Source organism: Aotus nancymaae, unplaced genomic scaffold, assembly GCF_030222135.1.
Source record: "Aotus nancymaae isolate 86718 unplaced genomic scaffold, 86718_ANA_hifiasm-v0.15.2.pri h1tg000108l, whole genome shotgun sequence".
Lineage (NCBI taxonomy): Eukaryota > Metazoa > Chordata > Mammalia > Primates > Aotidae > Aotus > Aotus nancymaae.
Window position 1 is genome coordinate 30,104,567 of NW_026988523.1, and position 16,447 is coordinate 30,121,013.

The 16,447-nt window shown below is 43.5% G+C and overlaps 1 protein-coding gene across 11 annotated transcripts in view; it reads left to right on the forward strand.

The window, feature by feature from the left end:
- The window catches only part of RPRD2 (regulation of nuclear pre-mRNA domain containing 2), a 110,849-nt gene extending 96,426 nt beyond the window's left edge, over window positions 1–14,423 (forward strand). For 3 of the 11 annotated variants that reach the window (XM_012462578.3, XM_012462581.2, XM_064370506.1), the window contains 2 exons: window positions 1,507–1,704; window positions 7,979–14,423. In XM_012462578.3, coding sequence (XP_012318001.1) covers window positions 1,507–1,704; window positions 7,979–10,752 — 2,972 coding nt within the window. In that variant the 3' untranslated portion in view covers window positions 10,753–14,423. The remainder of the gene's footprint in view (window positions 1–1,506; window positions 1,705–7,978) is intronic. The other 8 variants (XM_064370507.1, XM_012462584.2, XM_064370509.1 and 5 more) reach the window with 5 other exon arrangements.
- Window positions 14,424–16,447: the final 2,024 nt, after the last annotated feature.

Sequence of the window (16,447 nt, forward strand, 5' to 3'; positions counted from 1 at the left end):
AATGTAAAGGAAGGTTCTTTTTTTTTTTTTTGAGACAGAGTCTCACTCTGTCACCCAGGCTGGAGTGCAGTGGTGTAATCTTGGCTCACTGCAAACTCTGCCTCCCAAGTCCAAGCGATTCTCCTGCCTCAGCCTCCTGAGTAGCTGGTATTACAGGTGTGCGCCACCATACCCAGCTAATTTTTTTGTTTTTAATAGACACAGCGTTTCACCTTGTTGGTCAGGCTGGTCTCGAACTCCTGACCTTGTGATACACCCACCTCAGCCTCCCAAAGTTCTGGGATTACAAATGTGAGGCACCACGCCCCACCCTGGAAGTTTCTTATATAATCTCATTTTAAAGGCTATTTCAAAAGCAAATAACCACCAGTCACATAGAATTATGCAGTGCCGAGTTATACAACTGCCAGTGACTTTCATCAGTCAGCCAGCAGTATTTATTGAGCAACTACAGGACTCTAAGCTGTAAGTGCCATTTGGTGGAGAAAAAAGAAATATTGTCTAGGTGTGGTAGTGCACACCTATAATCCCCAGCACGAAAGTCAAAGTAGGAGAATCACTTGAGGTCAAGAGTTCAAGGCCACCCTGGGCAATATAGTAAGAACCTCTCTCTATTTTTTAAAAATAACTAAGAAATATTGAGACTCTCAAAATGATGAAAATCACTTAATACTTGTTTTTTTTGTTTTTTGTTTGTTTGTTTGAGCTGGAGTCTCACTATGTTGCCCAGGCTGGAGTGCAGCAGTATGATCTTGGCTCACTTATCTGCCTCCCGGGTTCAAGTTATTCTCCTGCCTCAGCCTCCCAAGTAGCTGGGATTACAGGTGCCTGCCATCTCGCCCAGTAAATTTTTTATTTTTAGTAGAGATGGGGTTTCACTGTGTTTGCCAGGCTGGTCTCCAACTCCTGACCTCAGGTGATCCGCCCACCTCGGCCTCGCAAAATTCTGGGATTACAGGCGTGAGCCACCGGGCTGGCTCAATACTTGTTTGTTTTAAGGGTGTTCTAAGTAAAAGGAGATAATCTTCAGATTTTTTATTTGTACATGTCATGTTATGATGGACCATTCATAGATCAATCACGGAATAATTCTTGTTAAACATATTAAACTCATTAGAATGAGTGGAAAGTATCGGGAATTGAAAAGTCATTTTGAGCTGGGTGCTGTGGCTCACACCTGTAATCTCAGCACTTTGGGAGGCTGAGGCAGGCAGATCACGAGGTCAGGAGATTGAGACCATCCTGGCTAACACAGGTGAAACCCTGTCTCTACTAAAAATACAAAAAATTAGCCGGGCATGGTGGCACGTGCCTGTAATCTAAGCTACTCTGGAGGCTGAGGCAGGAGAATCATTTGAACCCGGGAGGCAGAGGTAGCGGTGAGCCAAGATCATGCCACTGTACTCCATCCTGGCCGACAGAGCAAAACTCTCTCTCAAAAAAAAAAAGAAAAGAAATAAAGTAATTTTGAATTGCATTTTCTTGAGTTCATCTTTCTGCCACCAGGGGTCAGTCCTGCATCAAGACCTTCTCCAGGAACTCCCACCAGCCCCAGCAACCTCACCAGTGGCCTGAAAACACCTGCACCTGCCACAACATCTCACAACCCTCTGGCAAATATCCTCTCCAAGGTGGAGATCACCCCAGAGAGCATTCTGTCTGCACTTTCCAAAACCCAGACACAGTCAGCCCCTACACTGCAAGGTAACTGACGTGTGCCAGAGGGACTGGAATTGTGAATGTTTTGTCTCTGGCAAAAATGAATGGAATCCTGGATTCCATTTCTGAGAAATCGAGAGCCTTAAAATGTATAATACAGTTAATTTGTTATTGAATTTATTTACTTTTTTTAACATATTTTATTTTTGAGATGGAGTCTCACTCTGTTGCCCAGCCGGGGTGCAGTGGAGCGATCTTGGCTCACTGAAACCTTTGCCTCTCAGGTCAAGTGATTCTTCTGCCTCAGCCTCCCTTGCAGCTGGGATTACAGACCCGCACCACCATGCCCAGCTAATTTTTGAATTTTTAGTAGAGACGGGGTTTCTCTATGTTGGCCAGGCTGATCTTGAACTCCTGACTTCAGGTGATCCATCCACCTCAGCCTCCCAAAGTGCTGGGATTATAGGCATGAGTCACCACACCTGGCTGTCATTATTATTATTATTATTATTATTATTATTTTGAGACAGAGTTCTCTTTTGTTGAGACAGAGTTTCAGTGAGCCCAGATCGCACCACTGCACTCCAGAGTGGGTGACAGAGCAAGATTCTGTCTCAAAAAAAAAAAATAATTAAATGAGCATGGTGGTGCATGCCTGTAGTTCCAACTACTCAGGGGGCTAAGGCAGGAGCATCACTTGAGCCCAGGAGTTCAAGGCTGCAGTAAGCTGTGGTCACACCACTGTACTCCAACCTAGGTGATAGAGTGAGACCCTGCCTCAACAACAAACAAACAAGAAATCTTATGAGATACTAATATATCCTTTTTGTGTCCTAATGTTTTATAGAGGCTTCATTATTTATTATTTTATTAGAGTCTTAGATGTAGTATTTTTATTTTCGTCTCTACCTATAATCTCTTTCATTTGACCCTTTCTGTTCAGCTTTGCTAACTATGGTTTGTGCATGATACTGCCTGCTTCTAACCTTTTCTCATAAATCTTTTCTACTCTTTACCCTCTTATGCTCCGGATACCAACGAAACCCTTTTTAAGCACCGTAGTATAATTACACAATGATTTACAAATACCAGGACAGTATCTTCCATGTAGTGATTTACTCTCTATCAGTAGTCTCAACCAAAGGCCTCCAGGAGGGACACTTGGCAATATCTGGAGACCTTTTTAGTTGTCTCGGCTGAGGTAAGGGTAGGGGTGCTACTGCCTCTAGTGAGTAGAAGCCAGGAAGATGCTTCTAAATATCCTACAATGTGCAAGACAGCCCCCAACAATAAAGAATTATCTAGCCCAAAGTGTCAGTAGTGCTGAAGTTGAGAAACCCTGCTGTCTATGAATGGAGTGGTATAAAACAGTTTCCTAAAATGTTCTGTAAGTAGATCATTCAAGCATACTATAGTGAGCTTTGTCTTGAGATACAGAAGAATTTTGTTACACAGAACTAAATAGTATTAATAATCCACAGTTCCTATCTATTGGCATCAGCAGTAAAGAATTGATGACTGCAGCATATGTTGTACTACTAATATCAGGGACAATTGGAGAAATCGCCACGTTTATGATTTCTCCCTTTTTATTCTTATTTATTTAGTTTTTGGTGTTTTGTTTTTTTGAGACAGAGGCTTGCTTTGTTCCCCAGGCTGGAGTTCAGTGGCGTGATCTCTGCTCACTGTAACCTCTGCCTCCTGGGTTCAAGTGATTCTTCTGCTTCAGCCTCTTGAGTAGCTGGGATTACAGGCACCTGCCACCACACCCAGCTAAGTTTTGTATTTATAGTAGAGACGGTGTTTCACCACGTTGGCCATGGCCAGGCTGGTCTTGAACTCTTGACCTCAGGTATGATCCGCCCACCTTGGCCTCCCAAAGTGCTGGGATTACAGGTGTGAGCCACCTCACCCAGCCTCTTTTCTTTTTGTTTTCTGTTTTGTTTTTGAGACAAGGTCTCACTCTTGTCACCCAGGCTGGAGTGCAGTGGCGTGATTTCAGCTCACTACAGCCTCCGCCTGCTGGGTTCAGTAGATTCAAGACGGGGTTTCACCATGTTGGCCAGGCTGGTCTAGAACTCCTGACATTAGGTGATCCGCTCTTCTCGGTCTTCCAAAGTGCTGGGATTATAGGTGTGAACCACCATGCCTGGCCCATGTGGAATTTCTGATGAGCTAAAATTTGAACAAAACTAGGTTCCTTATGGAATGTGGAATTCTCTGACTTTTAAAAGAACCAGATCTAGCAACTTAAATAGATGTATTTTCTCAAAGACTGTTAATGAAATCTTAAAACTTTGTTCTGATTGTATCCTCCACAGCCCTAGGTATTGACAGATTTACAACACTAAGGAGAGACTTTAGGCTGGGACAGGTGTATCACCTGAGGTCAGGAGTTCGAGACCAGCCTGGCCAACAGGGTAAACCTGTCTTTCCAAAAAAAAAAAAAAAAAAATTAGCCGGGCGTGGTGGCTCGCACCTGTAACCCCAACTACTCAGGAGACAGAGGCAGGAGAATCACTTGAACCTGAGAGCCAGAAGTTGCAGTAAGCCGAGATAGGCCGAGGTTGCAGTGAGCCGAGATGGCACCATTGCACTCTAGCCTGGGTGACAAGCAAAACTCTGTCTAAAAAGAGAGAGACTTCATTGGGCAGAGGAGCATACAGTATGGCTTGTTATGAAGAACAAACTTTTGGCTGGGCTCAGTGGCTCATGCTTGTAATCCTAACACTTTGGGAAGCTGAGATGGGAGGATCACTTAGGCCAGGGGTTTGAGACCAGCCTGGTCAATATAGCGAGACCCCCATCTCTATTTTAAAAAAAAATTTTTTTAAATAACTTTTAAAAAGAAAAACTGGAGAACAATAATATTTAGTGGTGAGATACAATTTTACCTATTACCAGAAATGTCAGTAGTATATCTATCTTAACAAAATGTTCTTTTGAAGAGTTACAAAATATCTGAAAAATATATAGAAATATCTTCTAAAAATTATATTACATTATTGTGCGTCACATTCTAGTGTTTGAGGGCTTCTGGGTTTTGTGAGAACAACGATTACTAAGAAATAAATCAGGCTGGGTATGGTGGCTCATGCCTTGTAAACTCAGCACTTTGGGAGGCTGAAGGAGGAGGATCACTTAAGCCCAAGATTTCAAGACCAGCCTGGGCAACATAGTAAGACTTTGTCTCTACTAAAAATAAAAAATTAGTTGGGCATAGTGACACACACCTGTGGTCCCAGCTACTGGGGAGGATAAGGCAGGAGAATCTTTTGAGCCCAAGAGATTGGGTTATAGTGAGCTATGATCACATCACTGCACTCCAACCTGAGTGACAGAGCAAGAGCCTGTCACTTAAAAAAAGGAAAAAAAAAGAAACTATTAGGAGGGATTAATTATGTAGCTAGGGAACTTTTTGGAATGAAACATAGATTTTTTTTTTTTCCTCAGGTTCATAACTAAAGTAAACATTATTACAGTCGTTTGGATATTATTGAATATTGGATAACAATAAAGACCATGCTTCAGGTGAAGTCTTCCTAAGAAATTTAAAAAAAGACAAAAAAAAGGCCGGGCTCACTGGCTCATGCCTGTAATCCTAGCACTTTGGGAGGCCGAGGTGGGTGGATCACCTGAGGTCAGGAGTTCAAGACCAGCCTGGCCATCATGGTGAAACCCCCATCTTAAAAAATAAATAAATAAATAAAATAAATAGGAAAAAAAAAAGACCATGCAGCATTATTTGGAAGTAAATGGCTTTAAAATGTTGCAAGGATGGAGGGGACTTGAAATTCTTTAGACCTTAAATATGTTAGAATATGGGTTAAAATTGAAATTTTGAAGCAACATTAATTGAGGTATCACATGAAGTATTTTCTTTCACCATATAATTACTAAGGAACAATTTTAGTGTATTCAGTGACTAAAAGCTATAAATTTGGGTGAAATGTTATTAAAATGTTTTATTTATTTATTTATTTTTAAGATGGGTTTTCACCATCATGGCCAGGCTGGTCTTGAACTCCTGACCTCAGGTGATCCACCCACCTCGGCCTCCCAAAGTGCTAGGATTACAGGCGTGAGCCACCGCACCCGGCCTAAAATGTTTTAAATTAATTTATTTTTATTTTATCTTTTTATTATTATTTTTTTTTTTGAGACGGAGTTTCGCTCTTGTTACCCAGGCTGGAGTGCAATGGCGCGATCTCGGCTCACCGCAACCTCCGCCTCTTGGGTTCAGGCAATTCTCCTCCCTCAGCCTCCTGAGTTGCTGGGATTACAGGCACGCGCCACCATGCCCAGCTAATTTTGTATTTTTAGTAGAGACGGGGTTTCACTGTGTTGACCAGGATGGTCTCAATCTCTTGACCTCGTGATCCACCTGCCTCGGCCTCCCAAAGTGCTGGGATTACAGGCGTGAGCCACCGCGCCCGGCTTAATTTATTTTTAGATAAAGAGACTCACTTTGTCACCGAGGCTGGAGTGCAGTGATAGAATCATAGTTAGCTTACTCTAACCTTGAGCTGGGCACAAGTGATCCTCCAGCCTCAGCCTCCTGAGTAGCTAGGACTAAAGGCAAATGCCATCATGCCCAGCTGATTTTTAACTTTTTTTTTTTTTTTTGAGACGGAGTTTCGCTCTTGTTACCCAGGCTGGAGTGCAATGGCGCGATCTTGGCTCACCGCAACCTCCGCCTCCTGGGTTCAGGCAATTCTCCTGCCTCAGCCTCCTGAGTAGCTGGGATTACAGGCACGTGCCACTATGCCCAGCTAATTTTTTGTATTTTTAGTAGAGACGGGGTTTCACCATGTTGACCAGGATGGTCTCGATCTCTTGACCTCGTGATCCACCCACCTCGGCCTCCCAAAGTGCTGGGATTACAGGCTTGAGCCACTGCACCCGGCTTTTTTTTTTTCTTTCTTTCTTTTTTTTTGAGAGGAACTCTCTCTGTTGCCCAGTCTGAAGTGCAGTGGCACGATCTCGGCTCACTGCAACCTCCACCTCCCAGGTTCAAGCGATTCTCCTGTCTCAGCCTCCCAGGTAGCTGGGATTACAGGTACCCGCCACCAACCCCGGCTAATTTTTGTATTTTTAGTAGAGATGGAGTTTCACCATGTTGGCCAGGCTGCTCTTAGACTCCTGACCTCAGGTGATTTGCCTGTCTCAGCCTCCCAAAGTGCTGGGATTACAAGGGTGAGCCACTGCACCTGGCAGATTTTTAAAATTTTTTTAGAGACAGATTCTCACTATGTTGCCTAGGCGGGTCTCAAACTCCTGGCCTCAAGCCATCCTCCTGTCTCTGCCGCCCAAAATGCCAGGATTACAGGCATGAGCTACCATGCCCAGCTGAAAGTTTTCATTTGTGACCAGAAATTGGGTAAATTTTCCAAAATACAATTGAATTTATAGGACCTTCTATTATCTTTTTGTCAAGTATTTTTCTAAAAAATTTTCTACAGGGACAGTTTGCTTTGTTGAACTTCAGCGTTTGCCACAGAGAATTCTTTCACAGTGCTTCTGAGACAGTTTTGACTATCATTGAACACAGTTGAATTTCATCATTGTTAATCTGGATTAAATAATCCTTGGATTTTCCACGCTATCAAATAGGGATTGTGTGTTTTTTTGTGAAAAGACCAGTGTTCTGGTGGTTTGTCTTTTTAAGTCTTTGTGGTGTATGTTTATTATAGCTACATTTTACAACCAAAACGGATAGTTGAAAGCATTGTTTTCCAAAAGGTAGCAGTAGTCTGCCAAGAGATGCTTCTTGAAAAAAGCGTTTGCTGTTCATATAAATCTCCAAAATTTACATTTGCCTGTCTCTCTCCTGAAAATAACAACGTATATTAACTTAATAGAGATAATCGTGGTGTGAAGGGTAGATAGGAAAGGTAGAACAGAAGATTTGTTTGTGTTTAGAGAAATATTTCCACAGATCAAACATTAAGAAATACTGGCTTAAAGTGTTGTTTTAAGAATAATGTTGCCTCCTTTCTTTTCCTGCTTTGCCTTACTTAAACTATGAATGATTCTGACATTAAAATCTCCCCCTTCCTGTGGCCTTTTATTGTGCCATGTTGGGCTTATTTCTGGACTGTACTGGAAACATTTCAGTGATTTGTTCTTTATTGATAAATAGGCCCAGTATTTTCTATGACATTTAGCCATTGCTTGTTTGGTCTGGATTCTTTTTGGCCTTACACTTTGTCTATCTGGTTCCCACCAAAATGAATGAGAATATCTGATTAGCCTGCATTGTTTGCATTGTATCATAGGGAGTTGTTCTTTTTAAGCCCTCTAATCTTTGTTTCTACAGGCCTGTCATCTTTACTTCAGAGTGTTACTGGGAACCCAGTTCCAACCAGTGAAGCTGCCTCACAGAGCACTTCAGCTTCCCCTGCCAACACCACAGTCTCTACCATAAAGGGAAGAAATCTGTCCTCCAGTACCCAACCTTTTATTCCCAAAAGCTTCAACTATTCTCCGAACTCATCAACTTCTGAAGTCTCTTCAACTTCAGCCAGCAAGGCCTCAATTGGGCAAAGCCCAGGGCTCCCAAGCGCTACTTTTAAACTACCGTCCAACTCTCTGGGGTTTACAGCTACCCACAATACTAGCCCTGCTGCCCCACCTACTGAAGTTACCATGTGCCAATCTTCAGAGGTCTCCAAGCCAAAACTGGAGTCAGAGTCCACCTCCCCAAGCTTGGAAATGAAGATCCACAACTTCTTAAAAGGTAATCCTGGTTTCAGTGGCTTAAACTTAAACATCCCAATCCTGAGCAGTCTGGGGTCCAGTGCCCCATCAGAGAGCCATCCCTCAGACTTCCAGCGTGGCCCTACTAGCACCTCAATCGACAACATTGATGGAACCCCTGTACGGGATGAACGGAGTGGGACACCCACCCAGGATGAGATGATGGACAAGCCCACATCCAGCAGTGTAGATACCATGTCCCTGCTTTCTAAGATCATTAGCCCTGGTTCCTCAACACCCAGCAGTACAAGATCACCACCCCCTGGGAGAGATGAAAGCTATCCCCGAGAGCTCTCCAATTCTGTATCTACATATCGACCCTTTGGTCTGGGCAGTGAATCTCCCTATAAGCAGCCTTCTGATGGAATGGAGAGACCATCTTCCCTGATGGACTCTTCACAGGAAAAGTTCTACCCAGATACTTCTTTCCAAGAAGATGAGGATTACCGAGATTTTGACTATTCAGGGCCTCCACCCTCTGCCATGATGAACCTAGAGAAGAAACCAGCCAAATCTATCCTGAAATCAAGCAAGCTGTCTGATACCACCGAGTACCAGCCTATTCTGTCCAGTTATAGCCACAGAGCCCAAGAATTTGGGGTAAAGTCTGCCTTCCCTCCATCCGTAAGGGCCCTGCTGGACTCTAGTGAGAACTGTGACCGTCTCTCATCTTCCCCTGGGCTATTTGGTGCCTTCAGCGTAAGAGGGAATGAACCTGGGTCTGACCGGTCACCATCACCGAGTAAGAATGATTCATTTTTCACCCCTGACTCCAACCACAATAGCTTGTCTCAATCTACCACTGGGCATCTCAGTTTGCCACAGAAGCAGTACCCAGACTCTCCTCACCCAGTCCCACATCGTTCCCTTTTCTCTCCGCAGAGCACCCTTGCCGCTCCCACGGGTCACCCACCCACATCAGGCGTGGAGAAAGTCCTGGCCTCCACCATTTCCACCACGTCGACGATTGAATTTAAGAATATGCTTAAAAACGCCTCACGTAAGCCCTCAGATGATAAGCATTTTGGCCAGGCCCCCAGCAAGGGCACTCCAACTGATGGTGTCAGTCTGTCAAACCTCACCCAGCCCAGCTTGACCACCACTGATCAGCAGCAACAAGAAGAGCACTACCGCATAGAAACCCGCGTCTCCTCCTCCTGCTTAGACTTGCCTGATAGCACAGAAGAAAAGGGGGCCCCTATAGAAACCTTGGGTTATCACAATGCATCCAATAGGAGGATGTCAGGGGAGCCGATCCAGACCGTAGAGTCCATCCGAGTTCCTGGGAAGGGAAATAGAGGACACGGGCGTGAGGCTTCAAGGGTGGGTTGGTTTGATCTGAGCACATCAGGTAGCTCTTTTGACAATGGCCCCTCAAGTGCCTCTGAGTTGGCATCCCTTGGGGGTGGGGGCAGCGGAGGCCTCACTGGCTTTAAAACAGCACCATACAAAGAACGGGCACCCCAATTTCAGGAAAGTGTCGGCAGCTTCCGTTCCAACAGTTTCAACTCAACATTTGAGCATCATCTTCCCCCGTCCCCCTTGGAACATGGGACACCCTTCCAAAGAGAGCCAGTGGGGCCATCATCTGCCCCACCTGTCCCTCCTAAGGATCATGGTGGTATCTTCTCTCGAGATACACCCACTCATCTACCCTCTGTGGATCTTTCGAACCCCTTCACAAAGGAGGCGGCCCTGGCCCATGCTGCCCCACCCCCTCCTCCCGGAGAGCACAGTGGAATTCCTTTCCCTACCCCACCTCCTCCTCCCCCACCTGGGGAACATAGCAGCAGTGGTGGGAGTGGTGTCCCCTTTTCTACTCCACCCCCTCCTCCACCCCCTGTTGACCACTCTGGAGTTGTACCCTTCCCAACCCCACCACTGGCAGAGCATGGAGTGGCAGGAGCTGTGGCAGTATTTCCCAAGGACCATAGTTCCCTCCTTCAAGGGACCCTGGCTGAGCATTTTGGGGTGCTCCCAGGACCCAGGGACCACGGGGTCCCCACCCAACGGGACCTCAACGGCCCCGGTCTTAGCCGTGTACGAGACAGCCTGACCCTATCCTCCCATTCTCTGGAACACCTGGGCCCACCCCATGGAGGAGGAGGTGGGGGAGGCAGCAACAGCAGCAGTGGCCCCCCCTTGGGTCCCTCACACAGAGACACCATCAGCCGGAGTGGTATGATCTTACGGAGTCCCCGGCCAGACTTTCGGCCTAGGGAACCTTTTCTCAGCAGAGACCCATTTCACAGTTTAAAGAGACCCAGGCCACCTTTTGCTAGGGGCCCTCCGTTCTTTGCACCAAAACGCCCATTCTTTCCTCCCAGGTACTGATGGCAACCAAGGGAAAGGCATTTTGAACAGTCTAGAGAACATTGGAAGTAGGAGTTTGGTTCATTGTTTTTTGTTTTTATTTGTTTTCTCTTTCTCAATTTTTTTTTTATTATAACAAAGGGCCTCTCTTCCAAAGTAAGAAGTCATATATGCTTACATTTTACTATTCCATTCAGTCCTCCCTCCCATTGCACTTATCTGCCTTCCCCAAGTTGTTTGTATTAAAAAAAGAAAAAAGAAAAAAAAAGGTAAATACAACCAAAGCCACTTCATTTGGCTGGGGGGTTGGGGAGTGGGAAGGAAAGCAATCTTTATTTTACCCCATCTATTGGAGAGTATTATTACATTTGAAATAAAACTTCCATCAGTACAGATAACCACATGTGCAATGTTGGGATGTTATTTTGGGCTTGGCTTATCGAGTAGTCACTGGAAGGATTGCTGTCCCCTCTCTCTGCAGCTAAGTAACTGCTGTAGCCAGCTCGGCTCCCTTCCCCTGGGCCCTACTGACAGTCAAGAGATGTTGCAAGGGAGGAAATGTGGGAGATCTTGGACCTGTCAGGTTTATTTGCTTTGTTTCTAAAGGCATGTAAGTTGAGTTATTTACCCTTCTCCTAAAATCTTTTTTTAAATCAGCCTCAAGGTTAAAATAAGGAGTGACTACAGTATTTATAATAAGGAAAGGAAGCATTAATGGTGTGATGTGACCTGCCTGGTTTTTGTAAACAAGAGAATAGGAAATGCATTCAAGGAGGTTTCACATGTCTTGCACCAAGCTCATGCCTCTTGCTTTTCTTTTTTGACTTTATCTCCCTCAGTTTTTCTTCTCCTGTGGCCAGAAAGACAGTCACTACAGTTGACTATTGATACAAAGGTGCAACAGAAATATTATCTCTGCATTTTTACATATAAGAAGTAGACATTAATTTTACCACGGTGCCTCCCTAATGTAAGTGATGTTTATTGGTGGTTTTCAACCAAGGTTAACTATTAGAGAAAGAAATATTTGTCTTTATCTTCCTTTTCCCCTTGCCTCAGTTGTGTTATTCACTCCTATTGCTGATATTTTAAAGAAGGAGATTGAATAGCATTTTCCTTTATATCTCTTCAGACATGTTTCTATCCCATTTCAGGGCTCAAGTCTTATCCCTACTTCCTGCTCCCAATAGGAAATAAAGACCATTTCTGCCCTTAGTTATTGTACATGTGAGATAAGTGCTTTCCTTCTCCCTGGACTGAAAAGACTTGTTTGTATTTCTACATCTAGTACTAGGGAAATAGACAATCACTGTACTTTGAGTGTTTGTATCTAGGGATACTGAAAAGTAAATGTTGCTTTACTACAATTTTTTTTGTTTAGTGTCTTACCCCAAAGCATATACACTCATCCACCTAGATGAGTAAAACAGTATATGTTTAGTTTTTCAGAGAATTCTAGCAAATTTCCTATTTTCTTCCAAGTTAGTATAGAACTAACTAAGGAAGTATGGGGTTGCTTTTTCATCCAGTAGAATATTAAAGATGGGGGAGGGTGGGCAATGTAGTGACAGAAAATGATTCTCTGTCTCAAAGTGAACTTGATTTTCAGAGAAGGCAGCATAAAACAAGTGCGCAACATGGTTTGGGAGTTTTTGTGTAATTTATTCTGTTATTTATTTGGGCTCGCCATGCATTCTGGGGTTAGGATGCTGCAGGTCATTCATCTTCCTAATGCCTGTCTGGTTTTAAGCCAACTGTTCTTTATTTCCTCGACCCTCTCTCTGCCCTGTAGCTCTCACCACAAAAATGCATGACACCATGACCTTGTGTGTGGGGTGGGGGGTATGTAGTGTAGCAAAGAAAAGACAGTATAGTTACATTGAGTCCTAAGACATCTGTTTAGGGAAAAGCATAAGTGAAAATGGGGTGGGGTGGGGAAAATTATATTTGACTTTAAAAATTGAAATAGATTTTTTTTTTTTTTTGCAGAGATTAAATGGGATGTTTTTCATTCTAGAATAAAAGAATGTGAATTCTCTCTGCTGCTCTTGTTTAAGCTAAAAGTAGTGTTTACTTGAAAAGGCTCTCTATTTAATTTTATCAGAAAATGTGGGGATGTCAGGAAAGTGTCTTCCTGAATGTTGGGGCGGGATAATTGTCCTCAAAAGTATGATGGTTAATACATGAAAGGAAGACTTTGTTGTACAGTTTCAAAGATGGGCTTTTAAGGAGTTGGATTTTTGTGGGGTACTTTTTTGGTTTTTAAGCCACAAAATCCTCAATATGTTTGTTTTAGGATGGAAGTGAGGATTTGTATGAGACTGTCAGCTACTAATTTTAAGGAAATCTTAAAATTTACATTTACAGCAGTAAATGGAGATGACAATGTATATATGTGATATAGTGAAACAAAAAAGACAGTTTGGTATTCATAACATGAAACAAAGGGGTTTTATTCTTTCTGTGTCTGTGATTTAAAACTCCATGACCATGCTCTGACTTTTGTATTTCAACCTGAGTTTAAACAAATAAACAAGGTATTTTTTAAAGACAGCATAACTTAACGTATCTTGGCAAGGACATGATTCATATTGAAACAATGTGAGAAGTTGTTACTGAGGTCTTTGGTACTCACTGTAAAATCACAGACAGAGAATTGGTAGGGGTTGTGAATACACTAGTACCACTTAAAGTTCAGTGATACAGTATCAGAAATAGGGTCCTTAAGTATTTTGAAAGAGTTTACTCTTCAGTCAGCTTAAATGAGAGCTCTCTCCCTGCTCCCCTTTACCCTCCCAAAAGTTGAGAGTAAATAGAATTTGCTTTGATTCCAGGGAGGGGAAAATGAGCAGAGAATACGACTTTTATACTTTCCAATACCAGAAATACAATGTTTGTGATATATATGGTACAGCAAACCTATCTAGATAATGTGAATACGATAAACTTCCTAATTGCAGGATATTCACTCTAATCCTGAAGTTACCAGTTCCTGCAGAATTGAGCTTCAGCTGTTACTGTTTTGAAGCTGCTGTAAATTACTGCTTTCCCCAGTTCCCCCACCGTTTTTTTTAAATGGGCGGGGAGGGGGGAGGTGGGGGAGGCGCCTGTTAAGATTTAAAATAGTTTTGTTGGATTGATATTCTCACTTGTTCAGTGTGGAAAACAAGTACATGCTTTAGAAGCAACAACAATGAAAATCCTTTTGAAATGTGTATTAATATCATTTAATAAAATAACTAGTTCGAAAGGTTTGACATTTTTCTTTGAGACTGGGGCTTGGACCAAGGGCCCCTGGCTTCCTGGTGAGTGCAAATAGGAGGGAACATCTCAGGAGCTGGAACTGCTGCTTTGTGGAGCAGGCTTGTCATTGGGAAAACCTAAATTTTCTCCAGCAAAGACCCAGCATGACTGTCCAGGGCTGAAGGTGAAACCAACTACAGAATGCAGAAGGAAAAGCCTGGATATATCTCAGAAGATACAGTTGTATTGGCTTTTGGTCCAAGGGTAGGGGGGTGGGGATAGTGGTGTGTGTGCCCACGCATTTCTCAGGCACACACAGAGTTACCACAGACCACTCACTTCGTGACCACTTGTACTTTACTCTCCCAGCCATTTTTTTTTAATCTCTTTGTCCCCAATATTTTGTTTTCCAGTTTAATAAAGTATGGCTTCCTTTGTTGTGTGGTTGACTTTTCCCCTCATGTTGATCTTTTCCAGATGTGCCCTTTGACTTCTGCACTTAATGTCACTGAAGCCAATCTTGAGCCTCTAGATCTTTATGGCCTTGTGGGTTTTCTGTTTGATTCTTTGTGTAACTGAATTTTGGAACTGGATTATGGGTGGGGTGAGTTCTAGATGTTCAGCGAGTGGTTGGTGAAGTGGGATATACTGTACTGATAACTTTTTGTGCGTGTCTTCAAAAGGTTGTACAACTGTGAGCCAAGAAGCATTTTTAAACCAGGCATAGAATTGGGGGTTTGGGGTGGTGGTAGGGATCCTTCTGGCCAGTTCTTTGCCCACATCTGTCCTTATTAAATGCATATTGGCAATCTGTTGTAGAGAAGCCACATTTAATCTCTTACCCCATCCCTTGTTCATAACCCAGTGAGGCTGGGTTGGAATGCTGGCTTTAAGGGGTAAAGAGGGATAGTCACTGCATCTGGGTTAGGCCTGGGTCACTGGCAGGGTAGAAGGCTCTAAATAGCACCCTTGCTTACATGAAGGTACGTACATGTGTCACCAGACACTTAAATAGCAGTGGCCTGGGAACACACCCAGCAGGTAGTGTGTACCACTGTACTGGAATCTGGCTCACCCTTTTTTCCTTGTCTCTTGGGGCTTTGACTTGCCCACCTGATTTATATCTCTATTCCTAAAGAAGCAACAGCTTTGAGGCTTCCTCATTAGGTTTTCTGGGCACATTGTTGAATATGCATAATTTCCTTTGCCTAATTTTTTTTTTAATGTAAGCCAATTTTGTATAGCAGGGATGAGTTATTCCCTCATGTATGTAGACATAGCAATGCAAACACCATCAGAATGGGTTTTGGGGTATTGGGGCGTTTCTCATACTTGTTTATGAGTAACTGTATAGACAAGTCCTGTCAGCTGCTGTTCACAATTGCTGAGTAATAACTCACTGAAGCTGCATAGGCAGGGCTACGGGAGGGTCATCGGTAAGAGAGAGATTGGCCCTTAAGTAAACATCCTGTTCTCTTTTCCCCATGTAGAGGGAAAGAAACATGCTCTAAAGCAAAGAAGCAAGCGAAGTGTAAAACTAAGTATCAATTACTTTTGACTAATTGCTGGGGAAAGAAAGGATGAAGCTTTAGTTACAAGTTTGAGGGGAAGAGGACAAGAAGGCCAACATCTATGTAAAAACTGGTAATCGCAGTTAACAGTCATCCCTCCTCGGTGTCCATGAGGGACTGGTTCCAGGACCCCCATGGATACCAAAATCCACAGATCATCCAGTCCCTTACATACATTGGCATAGCATTTGCATGTGACCTACACACATACTCCAGTAAATTTTAAATCATCTCTAGATTACTAATACCTAATACAGTGTAAGTGCTATGTACACAGTTGTGTGCAGTATTGGTTTTGAAATTTGCATTACTTTTAATTACTATTTTTATTACCTTTTCCTGAATACTTTTGTTCTGCGGTTGGTTAAATCCACAGATGCAGAACTCCCAGACAGCCCAGCTGTACTTTATATTTCTTTTTTTTTCCTTTGTTCACACCTAGGGAAGAATAAAAAATTGAGAATACAGGTATGGGTGGAGCTGCTAATAGTTCTTCAGTGCCAACTGAGAAAACACAAATACAGGCTGGGCGCAGTGGCTTACACTTGTAATCTCAGCACTTCAGGAGGCTGAGGTGGGCAGATCACTTGAGGTCAGGAGTTCGAGACCAACCTGGTCAACATGATGAAACCCTGTCTCTACTAAAAATAGAAAAATTAGGGCCAGGCGCGATGGCTCACGCCTGTAATCCCAGCACTTTGGGAGGCTGAGGTGGGTGGATCACAAGGTCAGGAGTCCAGACCAGCCTGGCCAACATGGTGAAACCCCATCTCTGCTAAAAATAAAAAAATTAGTTGGGTGTGGTGGTGCGCACCTGTAATCCCAGCTACTCTGGAGGCTGAGGCAAGAGAATTGCTTAAACCCGGAAGACAGAGGTTGCAGTGAGCCGAGATTGCGCCACT